A 15,032-nucleotide genomic window follows, 5' to 3' on the forward strand; every position below is an offset into this window, starting at 1 on the left:
AGTATAAAAACTAGTAATGACCCCAGCTGGTGTCACTCAGTGGTTGAGCATTTTCTCATGCACCAGAAGGTTGCTGGTTCAATTCCTGGTCAGGGCACATGCCCAGGTTGTGGGTTCAATCCCTAGTAGGGGGCGACGCAGGAGGCAGCTGATCGATGTTTCTCTTTCACTGATGTTTCTATCCCCCCCTCTTCCTTACTCTCTCTGAAATAAAAATAATAGTAAAATAAAATAAAAACTAATAATGATAAAGTCTATCAAAATATAAAAATGAAAGGTTATAAATGTTTGGATAATGGTGAACCATGAAATGTGTTATTCACGGATCAAAGACTTCGAGGCCACTATTATTTCACTCACAAGTTCTACTCTAAAAGAACAGATTCTTGAGGGGAGAGACCACTGGTTACTTTCCACATGCTCATGCTTCAAAGCTGGAAGGGGCAGGATCAGCACATGCCTGTGTGCTGATTCATTTGCCCGGTGCTCAGAAGAGAACCAGTGAGCTGCAGAGGGAGCTACTCTTGCCCTGTGAGGACTGCTTCGAGTTGTGAGGACAAACGGACTTTGAAAGAAGAAATGTCGAGTACCTGGAAATTCAAACGTTACAGTGACTGGATCACATGGGAATGAATGGTTGGTGTTTACATTGTAGAATTTTATTCTGGGAAAGTATAAATTCATACTTTAAAAATAATCACAGTAGCTCATATTGTTTATTGTATTATTATATCCTGGCAGTACTTCTAAGGGTTTTTCATGGATTCACCAATTCAATGCCATATAAGAAAAGTATAATTAGTACTGATATTTATAGATGAGGAAACTGAGGCTGAGAAGCAGTTAAGTAACTTGTCTGAGGCCAAACAATATGTGGACATTTCAGGAGTCATAGTATGGACGTCTTAACAGCTCTGCTTCCTCTCAAACACTAAAATTTTTCACTCATTTAGAATAAAAATGTTCTTCACTAAATGTATTTGGAGAGTCAGCTTCACTTACTATAAAAAGAAACTGGAATAAATTCCAGAGTTAAAAAAAATTAAAACATGTTATCAAATAATAGATTTATTCTAGAAAAAGAAAAACAATGGACTTGGAGCAGATTTACAGAAGTACTGAACTGGGAGAAACCGTGCAACCCTCTAGTGTTAATGATGAAGGCATGGATTCCAGAAGAGGCTGAGTTAGCTTGCCTAAGGTAGGTAAAAGCAGAGGGAGACAAATAACACAAATATTGACATTTCCAGTCCAGTGACTACGCTCCCACACTGCAATTCAGAATCTTAAATCCTCTACTTCCTCTAACTAATTTATTGCCTGAGAAGGCAGATGTAGTATATATCTTCAAAGCTAATTGTTGAATTATTAACAGGCAGCCATCTGCCCTGGTTAATCTAGTGAGCATACTCTGAAGAGATTATTGAAATGGTTTGCTGCTTGAAGTTAACAATTTGTGAAATGCAAACAAATGTAAAATGAAAGCAAGCTTTCATTCCTTGAGGACTCTCAAAAAGACTTTTTTATTGCACAGAAATAACATTTGCCATATCAAGATCAAGTATACCAATCAGTTTATGACTTAATGTCAAGCTAGATTTAAGGTGACCAATACCTAATATTTCATTTTAGGTAATAACTTAGGCAAAAAGCAGTAAGCTGATTTTTTTTTTTTTAATTTGAAGTAAAATCTATTTTGTTTTGTGTTTTACATCATTTCCCCGAGCTTTACTGAAGTATAATGAACAAATAAAAATTGGATATATTTATGATGTAGTACTTGATGTTTTGATATATGTGTACATTGTGAAATAATCACCACAATCAAACTAATTAATATATTCACCACCTCACAGAGTTAGCATTTTTTCTTCCTTTTTTTCCCTTTGGTGGGAACAACACTTACAATCTACCCTCTCAGCCAATTTCAAATATACAATACACTATTGTTAACTATATCACATTACTGTACATTAGATCTTTAGAATTTATACACATTGAACAACTGAAACTTTGTACCTTTTAACCAACATCTTTCCACTCAACAGAAGAAAAATACTCATTCTTCTCAAGGAGCATATGAAACATTTTCCAGGATAGATTACATGTTAGGTCACAAAACAGGTCTTAAATTAAAAAAAAAAGAAAGAAATAATTCCAAGTATGTTTTCTGACCACAATGGAATGAAACTAGAAACCAGTAATAGTAAGAAAACAGAAAAATCCATAAATACATGAAAACTAAACAAAACACTCTTTAATAACTATTGGGTTAATAAGGAAATTAAAGAAAAAATTTAAAAGTGTCTCAAGACAGATAAAAATAAAAACAAAACATACAAAATTAGGGGATGTAACAAAAGACAATACTAAGAGGAAAATTTATAGTGATAAATGCTGACATTAAGTTAAAAAAGATCGTAAGTAAACTTACTAATTTTACATTTCAAGGAACTAGAAAAAGAAAAACTAAGACCAAATTTAGCACAAGAAAGAAAATAATAAACATTAGAAATAAATCTAACAGAACAGAAAAACAATAGAAAAAACCAAGAGTTGGTGTTTTAAGAAGACAAAAGGAAAAACCCTTACCTAGACTAATTAGGAAAAAAAGAGAAAAGAAAAGACTCAAATAAATAAAATCAGAAATGAAAGAGGGCACCATATAATGGATGCCTCAGAAATAAAAAGGATCAGAAAGGACTGTCATGGGAGGTGTTTGTCAAGTAAGTCGATTGTTTTCCTTACCTACACCACTGCCACTGTGGGAACCTGGGCTCCAGTATTATGTAACTGAAGTGTGTGTACAACATACACATTTGTACATTGGTACCCAAGCAAAGGTACAGAGAAAGGGAGGGCCTGGACGATTTGTTTGCCATTGAGAAGTGTTGGCTTTTGATTCTGAAGATAGCAGGCTTTTCGAAAAAGGAGTCAAACACTAAACAGGAGAGAGGCCAGAAAGCTCATCTGTGTATGACCACCCTTCACCATCACACACAAATAAATACCCTCACAGACACACCTGGTTGCTAAATTTGTTCATACATTAAAGTTCCTATATTCAAGTGTTGTTTCTTTTCTCCACTTTGACAAAACCACTGTACTAAATATGCCCTGGTCCACGTGCTGTTAATAAAGTAAATCAGTGCCCCATTAATAAAGTAAATTTCTCCAAAGGTACTGTTTATTTTCTTCCTCTCAAAAGTAAGAACTGAATTATTCATAATTGGTTTGCATGTCTTAACTGGTCAGTCCAATTTGGCTTCCAGAATGGCATACTTTAAATATGTCCAGTTCAATAAATAAAATTAAATCTTTGCTTATTAAAAATATAGATCACTTGTTACTTAAGTTGTTTATGAAGTTCTCTGGTAAAAAGAAAATTAGAATTACTTTCTCCTCCTTCAGGGAAAAAGTATATACGTAAAAATCAAGTTGTTTTTTTCTGATTATTTTCACTCAGGCATTTATTGAATAAATATTTATCGAGAGCCGAATATGTGTCAAGAACAAGGCTGGGAGCTGAGAAGCAATGGTGAGCATGAACTAAGATGATCTTCCCTGGAAGAGTTTAGAGCAGGAAAGGGCAAAACAAATCAGAGATCCTGTAAACAGATGAGAAACGGCAACTGTAACACCAATAAGAAGGAAAAGATCAAGGTGCTTCAGAGACACTTTGACCTAGTTAGAGAGGTGAAGGGGGGCTTCCTTGTGGAAGTGACATGGAGCTGAGATCTAAAAGAATTGATTTCAGGCAACAAATTGGCAAATTCCTGTTGGAGGAATGAGCATTAAGAATAACGTCAGGAACCCTGGCCGGTTTGGTTCAGTGGTTAGAGCGTTGGCCTGTGGTCTGGAGAGACCCAGGTTCAGTTCCCGCTAAGGGCATGTACCTCAGTTGCAGTTTGTCCTGGGCCCTGGTTGGGTTGTGCGGGTGGCAGCCACTCGATGTGTTTTTTTCACGTCAATGTTTCTCTCTCTCTCTCTTCCTGTTTCTCCCTCCTGCTCTATCTGAATGAAAAATGGAAAAATGTCCTCGGGTGAGGATAAAAAAAAAAGAACGTCAGGAAACTAGGAGCCTGTTGTGTCCTCTAGGAGGAAAGTGAATGATTATGAGGGAGAAAACGGTCAACTTGCAAAGGTTGAGAAGCCAAGTGTGTGTGATTAGGACTGAACATGTCCTAATTGGAGAAATAGAGATCACTGGGATATCAGCAAAAGCTATCATCATGGAATGATTATGACAAAGGCCAAATGAGGGGACTGCAGAGTTGCAGGTTAGAAAACAGCTATTGGGTGCAGGCAAGCCTTCAGAGGGAGAGAAGGGAATCAAGGTTCTCTCTCTCTCTCTGTGTGTGTTTAATTGTTGTTGCTTTGATGAAAAAAATAGAAATATGTTTAAAATTATGGTGATTATCAGGAACAGAAAGGCAAAGCAGACAACTAAGATTTCTGATATGTTTCACCCTGCGGATGTAGAGGTGTATGTTCTTTTCGGGCAGAAAATAAAATCTTATTTAGGTATCCATGTATGCTTTCACGCTGAAACATAGACTGTCTTAAGTGGGTGACTCTTATGTATCTAGAAGTTAAACTGAATATCCTATGTATCTATTACCATCTTCCTAGTGTTTTTCAAGTTATAGATTTGTATGAAATTGCAGAATATAAATTGTTTATTTTTGCTGAGAAAAAAGGATTCATTTATTATTTATTCATAATATACAATGATCCATTTACACTCAAGAAGAGAAATGTTTTATGAACTTATCGTCTCATTCCATATAATTTTGGCACATAAATGAAATGCAAATCTCCTAGCACTTCAGAACATCAACTTTTGTTAAATGAATAAAAATGCATCATTAAGAAAAAATATAATGGTAGATACCAATTAACTACCTCATATTATAGCTTTGAAATATTATAATTTATTCAGAGTAAAACTAAAACTTTGATCGTACTGAGATGTATATACTTTTATTTCTCTTTAGAAAAGATAATCCTATGAGAAGTACATAAATGATTTGCTTAATTATTCTGTTCATTATATAAAGAATTTCATGCCCTGGCCGGTTTGGCTCAGCGGTTAGAGCGTCGGCCTGCGGTCCTGAGAGACCCGGGTTCGGTTCCCGCTAAGGGCATGTACCTGGGTTGCAGTTTGTCCCCGGCTCTGGTCAGTCGTGCGGGTGGCAGCCACTCGATGTGTCCCTTTCACATCGATGTTTCTCTCTCTCTCTGTTCCTCTCTCTCCCTCCCACTCTACCTGAACAAAAAAAAAAAATGGAAAAAAAAAAAAGAATTTCATTTTTATTTCTTAAAGAAAAAGATTAGCTTCCTAAAGAGAAAATACTATTAATACTAAAATAAAATAATAATAAATGTTAATTTGACAATCCACCTAAAACTGGGTCACAAGTGGGACAATTAGTTTGTTCAGAATAATTTTAATTTTTTACTTGCTGATCTAGTGATGAGTCAGAACTTTTTTTGTTTTAATCAATCAGGCAAGTTTTTCTCCTGCATTTTGCATGTTCAAGTTGTCAATTAACCCTCTTAGAAATGCTTCATTTACACGCAAATTTTACCTACCTCCTGGAGAGTACTATGCCAGGCATTGGGGGTACAAAAATTAGAAAGATCTTCTGCTCTCAAAGATTTCAGCATATCTCAGCACTGTATTTGCAAAAATAAGAGGAATCTAGATAGTGTAGTGGATGTATAAAGAACACTTCAATCAACCTGAGGAAAGCAAAGAAAATAGCAAGAGAGAAAGACAAATTTAAGTTGGCCCCTTAAGGAAAAAAACCCACTCTGCTACATTATTAGAACAGGATTGGGATTTTAAGAGTGAGAACAATTTAATCGTTGGCACTGCTGGTACAAGTGCCAGAATAATAAGGGTGTTAGGATTAGCAGCTCAGTCAGAGACGGGCACCGGAGACAAAATGTTAACCGGAGACAAAATGTTAAAGTGGGCAGAAGGCAGATCATTTGTATCATCCAAATGACTTTGAATGATGTTCTTCAAGAGAGAGGAGTTCTTTGAAGGGTTTTTATTTATTTCTGAATAAATGTTTTATATGAGGTAATCATCAATTCACATGCAACTAGAAGAACTAATGTTGATATACCATGTACCCTTTATCTAGTTTTTTAAAATTTGTAAATTATAGTTTATATTTAATACAATCTGGTAATAGTTTCAGGTGTACAGCAACATGGCTAGACAATCATATACTTTAAAAAAGATTCCCCCTGGTACTGTATGTAGTTATTACAATATTATTGACTATATTCCCTATGCTGAACTTTACATCCTCCCCTTTTACCCAGTTTTTCACAGTGGTAACATCTGGCAAAACTATAGTTTAATATCACAATCAGGATGTTGATTTAGTCAAGCTATAGAACAGTTTTATCTCCACAAAAGTCCCTCATGTTGTCCTTTTATAGCCACAGTTGTTCATTGGTAGTATATAGAAATACAGTTACTATTTGTGTGTTTATCTAGTATCCTGAGATCTGGTTGAACTAACTAACTATGAAATTTTTTGTGTTCTACATAGTTAATCATGCCATCAGCAAATAGAAAAAATTTTATTCTTCCTTTCTGAAATGTTTTTGTTTTTGTTTTTAGACATTGTTTTATCAAACTGGCTAGAATATCCAGAATTATGTTAGACTTCTAAGTAAACACCCTTGCCTTGTTCTCAGACATAGGGTGAAGTAATAGTCTTTTATCATTAAGGACTGGCCAATGGCTATTCTTTTATGGGAGGCTTACTGGTGACAAATTCTCTAAGTTTTTCTTCATCTTCAGAATGTCTTTATAACTTCTCCATCCCTGACATATAGGTTGGATATAAGATTCTGAATTTACAATGTCTTTCTTACTGCACTTGAAAAATGTGTCACTTCCTTTTGATCTCCCTAGTTTCCACTGAAAAATACTGTCTCAACGTTTTTTGTTTTGTTTTTTCCTTTACAGATAAGGTATGCTGTCTCTCTTTTTACTTTGAAGATTATTATCTTTGTCTTAAGTTTTCAGAAGTTTAATTATGATGTTTTTGGTGTGTGTGAATTTCTTTAATCTTATTTGAGGGTTTACTGACTTTTTAAAAAAATATTTTGTTTTCTTTTTCTTTTAAAAATTTTTTTTGTTGTTGTTCAGATAGAGTGGGAGGGAGGGAGGGAGAGAGAGAGAGAGAGAGAGAGAGAGAAACATCGACATGAAAGGGATACATCGAGTGGCTGCCTCCCACACGACCCCAACCAAACTGCAACCGAGGTACATGTCCTTAGCGGGAATGGAACCCAGGTCTCTCTGGACCACAAGCCAACACTCTAACTGCTGAGCCAAACTGCCAGGGCCTGACTTTCTTGAATCTACAGATTTTTTTGTAGCTTGAGACTATATCTTTGGCCAAATTTGAGAAGCTCATAAGTTTTTCATTATTTTTTTGAGTACTTTTTAGCCCCACTCTCTTTCTCCCCCTCTTTTCATGACTCTGATGTCACAAATGTTAGATTTTTTTGTTACCATTCCACATGTTGTTGAGGCTCTGTAAATTTGTCTTTCTATTGTTTAGATTGGGTAATTTCTATGATTTGTTTGACAGTTCATTAATTCTTCCTTCTGTCTCTTCCATTCTGGTATTGAGCCCATTCACTGAGATTTTATTTTGGTTATTGTAAGTTTCCATTTTAAAATTTCTATATGGTTTTTCTTTAGAGCTTCTATATATTTGGTGAGACTTTCTATTTTTTCATTTGTTTCAAGAATGTTCATGATTAATTATTGAAGTATCTTTAACATGGCTGCTTCAAAATCTTTGTCAAGTAAGTCTAACATCTTTGTCATCGCAGTGTTGGCATCCATCAAATGTTTTTTCTCAGGCAGCTTGAGGTTTCTAGTTCTTGGTATATGGTAGAATTTTTTTTTTTTTTCATCAAATCCTGGACATTTTGTGTATTATATTATGAGATCATCTCATGTTTAAATTTGTTTCAGATGACTTACCTCAATTCTAATCTAGCAAGAAAGAGAGATGGAAAGAACAAAAAAAACAAACACAGGTTCCTCATTTGACCTCCATTGATACCCAATTGGCAGGATGTCCTTCATTAATGCAGCTCCAAATAATACCTCCCTGGCTGGTGAGGTCAGAGTATCTTGTCATTGCTCTCAACATGGCCTCCATAGACACTGCAGGGGGTAAAAGTGGCCTTGTTATCAATGGTGAAAACACTGACTCTCTACTGGGACACCATCCCAATGGGAAGGTGGAGGAGTGTGCCATTATTGATGAGGGAACACATAAGTCCAGCTCCTTGTCTAGGCTCTACTCTTACTACAGATTTGAGAGGTCTTCAGTATCACCTGGCAGGGATAAAAGTCTTGGCTCCCTAGTCTATTTTCTCTGATACCACTTGTGGGGAGAGGGTTATGGTTTCTCCTTACTGACTAACAAACGCGGAAGTCTAAGCTGCCCACTCAACCTTTGCTGTTGGGAATGGGAGTAGGAAGATAGATATTTCTATAGTGTTTGTCTGGAGTAGAGTGATCTGAAAGTTTTATGTCTTGCTTAGGCTGCCTCCTTGCTACTCCTTTGGCTCAAAAGATTAAGGGTTTGTATTTATTTATGATTGCATTTGTTGTCATTTCTAGGTTTTCAGCTTCTTCAGCAACAAATACAGGATAAATAGGAAAAAATAAAACCCAGGGTCTCACTGCCATGGTTTTCATTGACTCCAAAGATCCCTAAAGACTATTTTCCTTCTTCTCTCCATATTTTGGTCTTCTTATATATGTCTTAGACACAATGCCTAAGTTATTTCGTTATACTTGAAGAAGGAATAAGGAAAAGTATGTCATCACCATAGTCCTGAAAGCAGAACTCAACCGTTTGAAGGATTTTAAGCAACAAAGTTCGATGTCAGACTGTGCATTTTGGAAAGATAACAAACTGTACTTGAGGAGAGCTAGGAAACTGGAATGGAGGTAGAGATGGCCTAGGAGGTAGTGACATTAAAGGCAGGGGAATTTTTTAGTAAATGTTCTAGATCAATTATCTGATGATAATCTAAAATATGCTTCTGTAACACACAGGCACAAATCACATCCAATTCCCAAATATAGGAAGGACATCAGTCAACATGACAGACATACTTGTGCATATCAGCTGATATCAGCCTTGAATATAAGGCAGGAGGGGTTGGGAAAAAAAGAGAACACTTTTGATGGGTATTAAAATGTAGATTCAACAGAATATAATGACAAATAGAGTATAATATATTAAGATAATCAAGATAGAATCACTACAAGTTTCTTATTTTTGAGGACTGAGTGGATGTAAGTAGCATCAACAAAACTACAGAATACATAACAAGAATCATGTTTTGCAGGGAACAGTGGTGACAGGGAGCTCATAAGCATAAGCATAAGATGAGGACAGACCTTCTGAAGCTATCTAACAACAAGGTGATGCTCAGCAAGATGGTCAGACATAGGGAATGAGGAGCCTTGGTTTTATTAGTAATACTCAAATCCAACTGCATGGAGATAACAAGGACATACAGGCAGATGGAGAAAAGGAGACTAAAAACAAGACTCTAATAAACCAATGTTTAGGATCAAGGTAAGAGAATCCAAGACAGCATAAGAAGGATGAGCTACTCTTTCAAAAAGTTAGGAAAATTGGAGTTCAGTTTGGTTCTGTAAGTATTTGTTGAGTGCTTAGTGTGTGCTGTGTACTGTGCTAAGGGACTGGTCTTTGAGGCTTTCACATTCGACGAGGTAATTTCAGTACAATGTGGTCAGCTCAGTGACAGAATGTACTCAATGGAATGGGACACTAAGTACAGCCAAAGACTGTGAGAGGAACCTTTGGAGAGATGTCAACTTATAAGCGGAGTCTTCAAGGTTAGTAGGAATTAACCAGATGGAAAAAAAAAGGAGGGAAAGTCATTCCAGGCAACAGAAACAGCATAAACAATAGCAAAAGGGCATGGAGCACAGGAGAGGAGGGAGAATTCCATGCAAGGAGCTGTCAGGTTTGGTCCTTCTGAGAGGAAAATAAAATCAGATCCAAGAGGCCCTTTGACTTATGAAGTCACTGTTGGCTTCTGCTTTAGCAGCTTCTGTGAAGTGATGTGGAGAGAAATTGGACTACCGTGGGATGAGGAGTAGCTGGAAGAATACGTTCAGACAGTGTGGGTACAGTGCTTTTTCAAAGACTGTAGTAGAGAAGAAAATGAAGATGGGCTAGCTAGAAGTGGAAAAAGGTCTAACAGGGTTGGTTTTGTGATTACAGAGAATTGAGTATGTTTATAAGTCGTAGGAAAGAAACCAGGGTGCTGAGAGAAAAGTTTAAAAGTGTAGCTTACTTCATTCACTCTTCTGCAAAACAAATGTTTAGGGAGCATCCATATTATTCTTGAGCACATCATTTTGCATAAAGACAAACAGCCAAGTCCCTTTTATGGTGTTAAGATTATGTTTTAAATAAACTTAGGAAATAGCAAAAGGCCTATGATAAATGCTCAGTGGTGTGTACTTCAGTTTCAAAGGCAGCTTAATACTTATAAATATAATGACACCATTTGCTGTCACATGTATGTTAGCACTATCACAATTTGTAAGTATTGTGTTGAAGTTCTTTTACTTCACAGGAAATGATTATTTCAATAAAAATACTTATTCTTTGCAAGGACTTCTATATGGAACAGATTTGTCAATATTATTTTGTTTTAAGTATTACAAACACCACACTACATATTAAGACTACAAAGTAAAAAGGTATAATACAAAGATGTAGAGTACTATGAAGTGGTTTAATGTGTCATATTCTGACTTAGTATCTCCCACCATTTAGAGACAGAAAATCAGTCAGGTCAAGTAAAAATAAAGGAACATCGATGTCTTCAAGTGATGATTGGAAGAATTCCACAAAGAAAAAGAATAGTCTCGAATTTTTTTCAGAATCTTTAAGTTTCAGGATTTTAAGGTGGTAAAGAACCTTGACATAATCTAATACTAGTATCCACACCCCACATATAAAATTCCCTTCTCCACATTCCTTGACTGATATTGAGAGACTTTAAATGAAAGAGAACCTTTTACTTGAGAAGTTGCCTATTCTACTACTGGACAGTTAAATTTATCTAATTATTCCCAAAATATTGGTCTCTGTACTCTGCATTGCTACACTATTTTCTTTATATATAGAAATACTTTTTTTCAAAACTAATTTTTCTTTATTGATTTTAGAGAGAGAAGAAGGGAGAGAAGAGAGATAGAAACATTGATGAGAGAGAACATAAATTGGCTGCCTCCTGCATGCCCCCCACTGGGGATGGAGATGGGGTCCACAACCTGGGCATGTGCCCTGACTGGAAATTGAACAGGCAACCTCTTGGTGCATGGGTCAATGCTCAACCACTGAGCCACACTAGCTAGGCTATACATAATTCTTTAAATAGTAAAAGGTACTGGACATCTATGCACACTAAATATATTGTTTTTGAAACTAGCCTTTCACAATCCTTCATTCCTTTCTCATGACATTATTTTCATCATAGCCCTCTTCTTCCAGATGTGTTCTAAGTTAGTTACTCTTCCTCCTCCCCATTAAACTGAACACAAATTTCCAAATGTGAAAGAATAAAATAAGATTATAACACTGTATATGGTTGGGTTTTCTTTTCTTTCTTTCTGTTTTTTTTTTTTTTTTTTTTAAGAAACTTACCACCTGCTTATGTTCGCCCTATGAACAACTGGAACACACAGGGACTTAACCACATAGAGTGCAACCAACTCAAGTGTCCCATACTTCACTCCTGCAATTATTTTTAATATAAAAATAAGACTAAAGATGTCCATACTTTCCCATCTTGTGCTTTTTGTACCAGAAGTCCAATTTTATCTTCAACACTGATTTAATAAACTATCATTTTGCTGTTCCTCTAAAATTTTGGCCTCCTACAGCCCTGACAAGTATGTGTTTCAAGTATTCATAAAAAGCACTGGAAAAATTAAACAGAATGAACATGTGAGCAAAATTTTCTGGTGTCCACACAGAAATCTTATTCCTGGGTGACATTAACCCATGCAACAGAATCTTAAAGCTGTTATTTATTTAGCTATTAATCTGGTCAGCTTATAATTCTCTTCCTTATACATAAAGCTGTAATCAGAAACCACCAAAAATATCTAGCTAAAATCAAGACACTTGGAAACCCATTAATACCATAAGAACAAAATGGTGAATCTATATTGTTTGTTTTATGATAACTATTTTCTCTACTAGGATTCTAAAATCAGTATCAGTATAACATTTTGTAGAAATCTGTTAGGGATAGACATCAAGCTTTTTTAAAAAAAATTTTTTTTCTTTATTGATTTTTAGAGAGAGGGAGAGATAGAAACATTGATGAGAGAGAATATCGATTGGCTGCCTCCTGCATGTCCCTCACTGAGATTGGGCCACAGCCTGGGCATGTGCCCTGACCAGGAATTGAACCGCGACTTCTTGGTGCAAGGGTCAATGCTCAACCACTGAGCCACACTGGCCGGGCGACATCAAGCTTTTAATGTATGTTTTTCAGAATACAATTTTCATGGCATTGTTCAACATATTTAATTAGCTGACCGTTATTTTCTATATATTCCTTTCTCTTTTGGAATCATATTTGTAACTGGAAGAAGAAGATATAAAAATGTCCCCTGCCCCCATTCTAATTTTTCTATTCTTACTTAGAACTACTTCTCAAAAATATTTTAGTAAAATAAATGTTATATACATGTTGTATTAATTATATTTTATTACCTCATATAAAACTGTTGGGTTCCCATGAATAAGAGGTCCATAGCAGATATAGGAATGTCCAACAACCCAGCCTAAGTCAGAAGCTGCCCACCACACCTAAAAAATAGGCAAATAATAAAATGCATATATTGTAAACAGAGAAATCTCATGTAAAGTGAATTTAAAACCATGATTACCTCTCCAGGTTTAAGTCCATATATAGAAGACATTGTCCAGTTCAGCATCACAGCATACCCCCCAGTGGGCCTAACCACACCCTAAAGGAGAAAAAAAGAAAAGCTAGAATCAACATCATGTTAAAAGATTCTCTATTATCTACCTAAAAAATGTTTCTGGTTAAAATATCTTATATTTTATAAGCTACAAATCATTTTGACTTTTATATAATTGTATCTGAATCATTATTTCTTTGACTCCTCCAATAATAAACACAGAATAAATTTTCCACATGAGTCCACTTGTAGAATCCATTCTCACAGACCATTCCCGACCTTCTAAAGAAAACTTACAATTTCACAGAATCACATGCAATAAAAATGTGTTCCAGTGGTCACATAAATTAACATTACATTTTCAGAAATATTCCCATAACAAAAATGCAAACTCAAAATTAAGTGCACAGAAAGATCAAAGGTAGCTGTGTGTCTAAAATACAGATGAACATAAGATTGTTTATTCCCCAACAGCATTAAATTTTAGGATGCTTAGGAGAAACAAAGCCACTTTCTAACGGGGGGCCTCATTGTAATGCCGTACTGAGGGCCATGCTAGTATAAGGTCTGAGCTGAACAGTTCTTTAATGGTGAATTCTGGAACTCTGGGGAATCAATTCTGATGAGCTGGATCTAAGGCTGACAGATTTCCCTTATATTACATTTGGGACGAAAGTAGGGATTGTTACATTGTTCTACTACAACTTTCATGAATCAGTTCCTACAATATTGAACATATTCAACTTTCATGCAGAGTCATACTTGAAAACTGGGCATAAGGGTCATGATAAATAAGAACTGATGGTAAATTTAATAATTTTGTTTATTGCTTCACTATAAACATTAATCATCATTGGCTAAAAACATTTGAAGTGAGTATTTAGAGCAGGAAAGTAAATCCTTGCTAAGAAACATTTAGTATTTCACTTAGATGTATTTTGAAGCATTTGTTTGTTTGTTTCGTAATATGCACCAGAGGAATTTTTTCCATTGATATTTAAATGGAGTAGAACGGAGGGAGGGAGAGAGAAAGAGAGAAGCATCGATGTGAGAGAAACACACCAACTGCTTGTCTCCCTTATGACCCTGATCAGGGCAGGTGATAGAACCTGCAACCCAAGTACATGCCCTTGACTGGGAATCAAACCCACAACCCTTCCATCCTAGGTGCCCATGCTCTAACCTCTGAGAAAACTGGCCAGGGCTTGAAGCGTTTTTTAGTAAAGCAGTAAAATTACTCTGTGTAGGAAATACTTTACCCAAAGGGCAAATGTGGTCCTAGTGAATAAATGTGCTGCTAGTTGTACCTCTGTAACACACATACATAAGTTAGTGGAAATAAAAAGAAATTGACTTTCTTTCAGTTACTAAAATTTCTACTCTCCTCAGGTACCACTAATAAAACATAGGTATCAAGCTGTGGAACACATTTTATCTACCAGCAGCAACACCTGGTCTCTTAGCAAATATCACTGCCTTGGCATTTGACAGCTACTCTCTCGGTTGTATGACATAGTTAGCATGCAGCTGGCTCTCTTGATTACCTCGGGAGCACGAGAAACCCGGAGCACCTTCCCCTGCAAACCAGGCAGCTCTTTCATGTACTTTGCTAATTTCTTTGTCCGATTGAGAGGGTCATTTCCTATGGTTTAATACCTTGTTGAATTAGATATCAATCAATTTGCAAATATTCTTTTCTAAAAAATTTTTATTTGTTTTGTAGAAAAAAAGTGGATTTTTTTGTCATAGAAAATATGCTATCCATATATGATGGTAGGCAGAGATAATGTCAGTAATGATTTCACTCAAGATGTTTTAGAATTTTCTCTCCACCCCCTGTCCCTGCATTTAGAGCTCATTTTTATCAATTAGTCTAAATATTATCATAACCGGGTTAAATTTTAGATTATGTAGCATGGAGGGTGAAGTAAATCAACTGGACATGATTAAAAGGGAATTAAAGGCTTGGGAGAACATAAATAAGTAG

At 35.9% G+C, this 15,032-nt stretch overlaps 1 protein-coding gene across 1 annotated transcript in view; it reads right to left on the minus strand.

Annotated features, from left to right (window-relative positions):
* The window catches only part of ACSS3 (acyl-CoA synthetase short chain family member 3), a 157,636-nt gene that overhangs the window by 69,522 nt on the left and 73,082 nt on the right, over window positions 1-15,032 (minus strand). The window contains exons 6-7 of the mRNA XM_036252870.1: window positions 13,010-13,090; window positions 12,834-12,929 (exon numbers count right to left, since the gene is read on the minus strand). Coding sequence (XP_036108763.1) covers window positions 12,834-12,929; window positions 13,010-13,090 — 177 coding nt within the window. The remainder of the gene's footprint in view (window positions 1-12,833; window positions 12,930-13,009; window positions 13,091-15,032) is intronic.

Source organism: Molossus molossus, unplaced genomic scaffold (assembly GCF_014108415.1).
Source record: "Molossus molossus isolate mMolMol1 unplaced genomic scaffold, mMolMol1.p scaffold_m16_p_10, whole genome shotgun sequence".
NCBI classification, from domain to species: domain Eukaryota; kingdom Metazoa; phylum Chordata; class Mammalia; order Chiroptera; family Molossidae; genus Molossus; species Molossus molossus.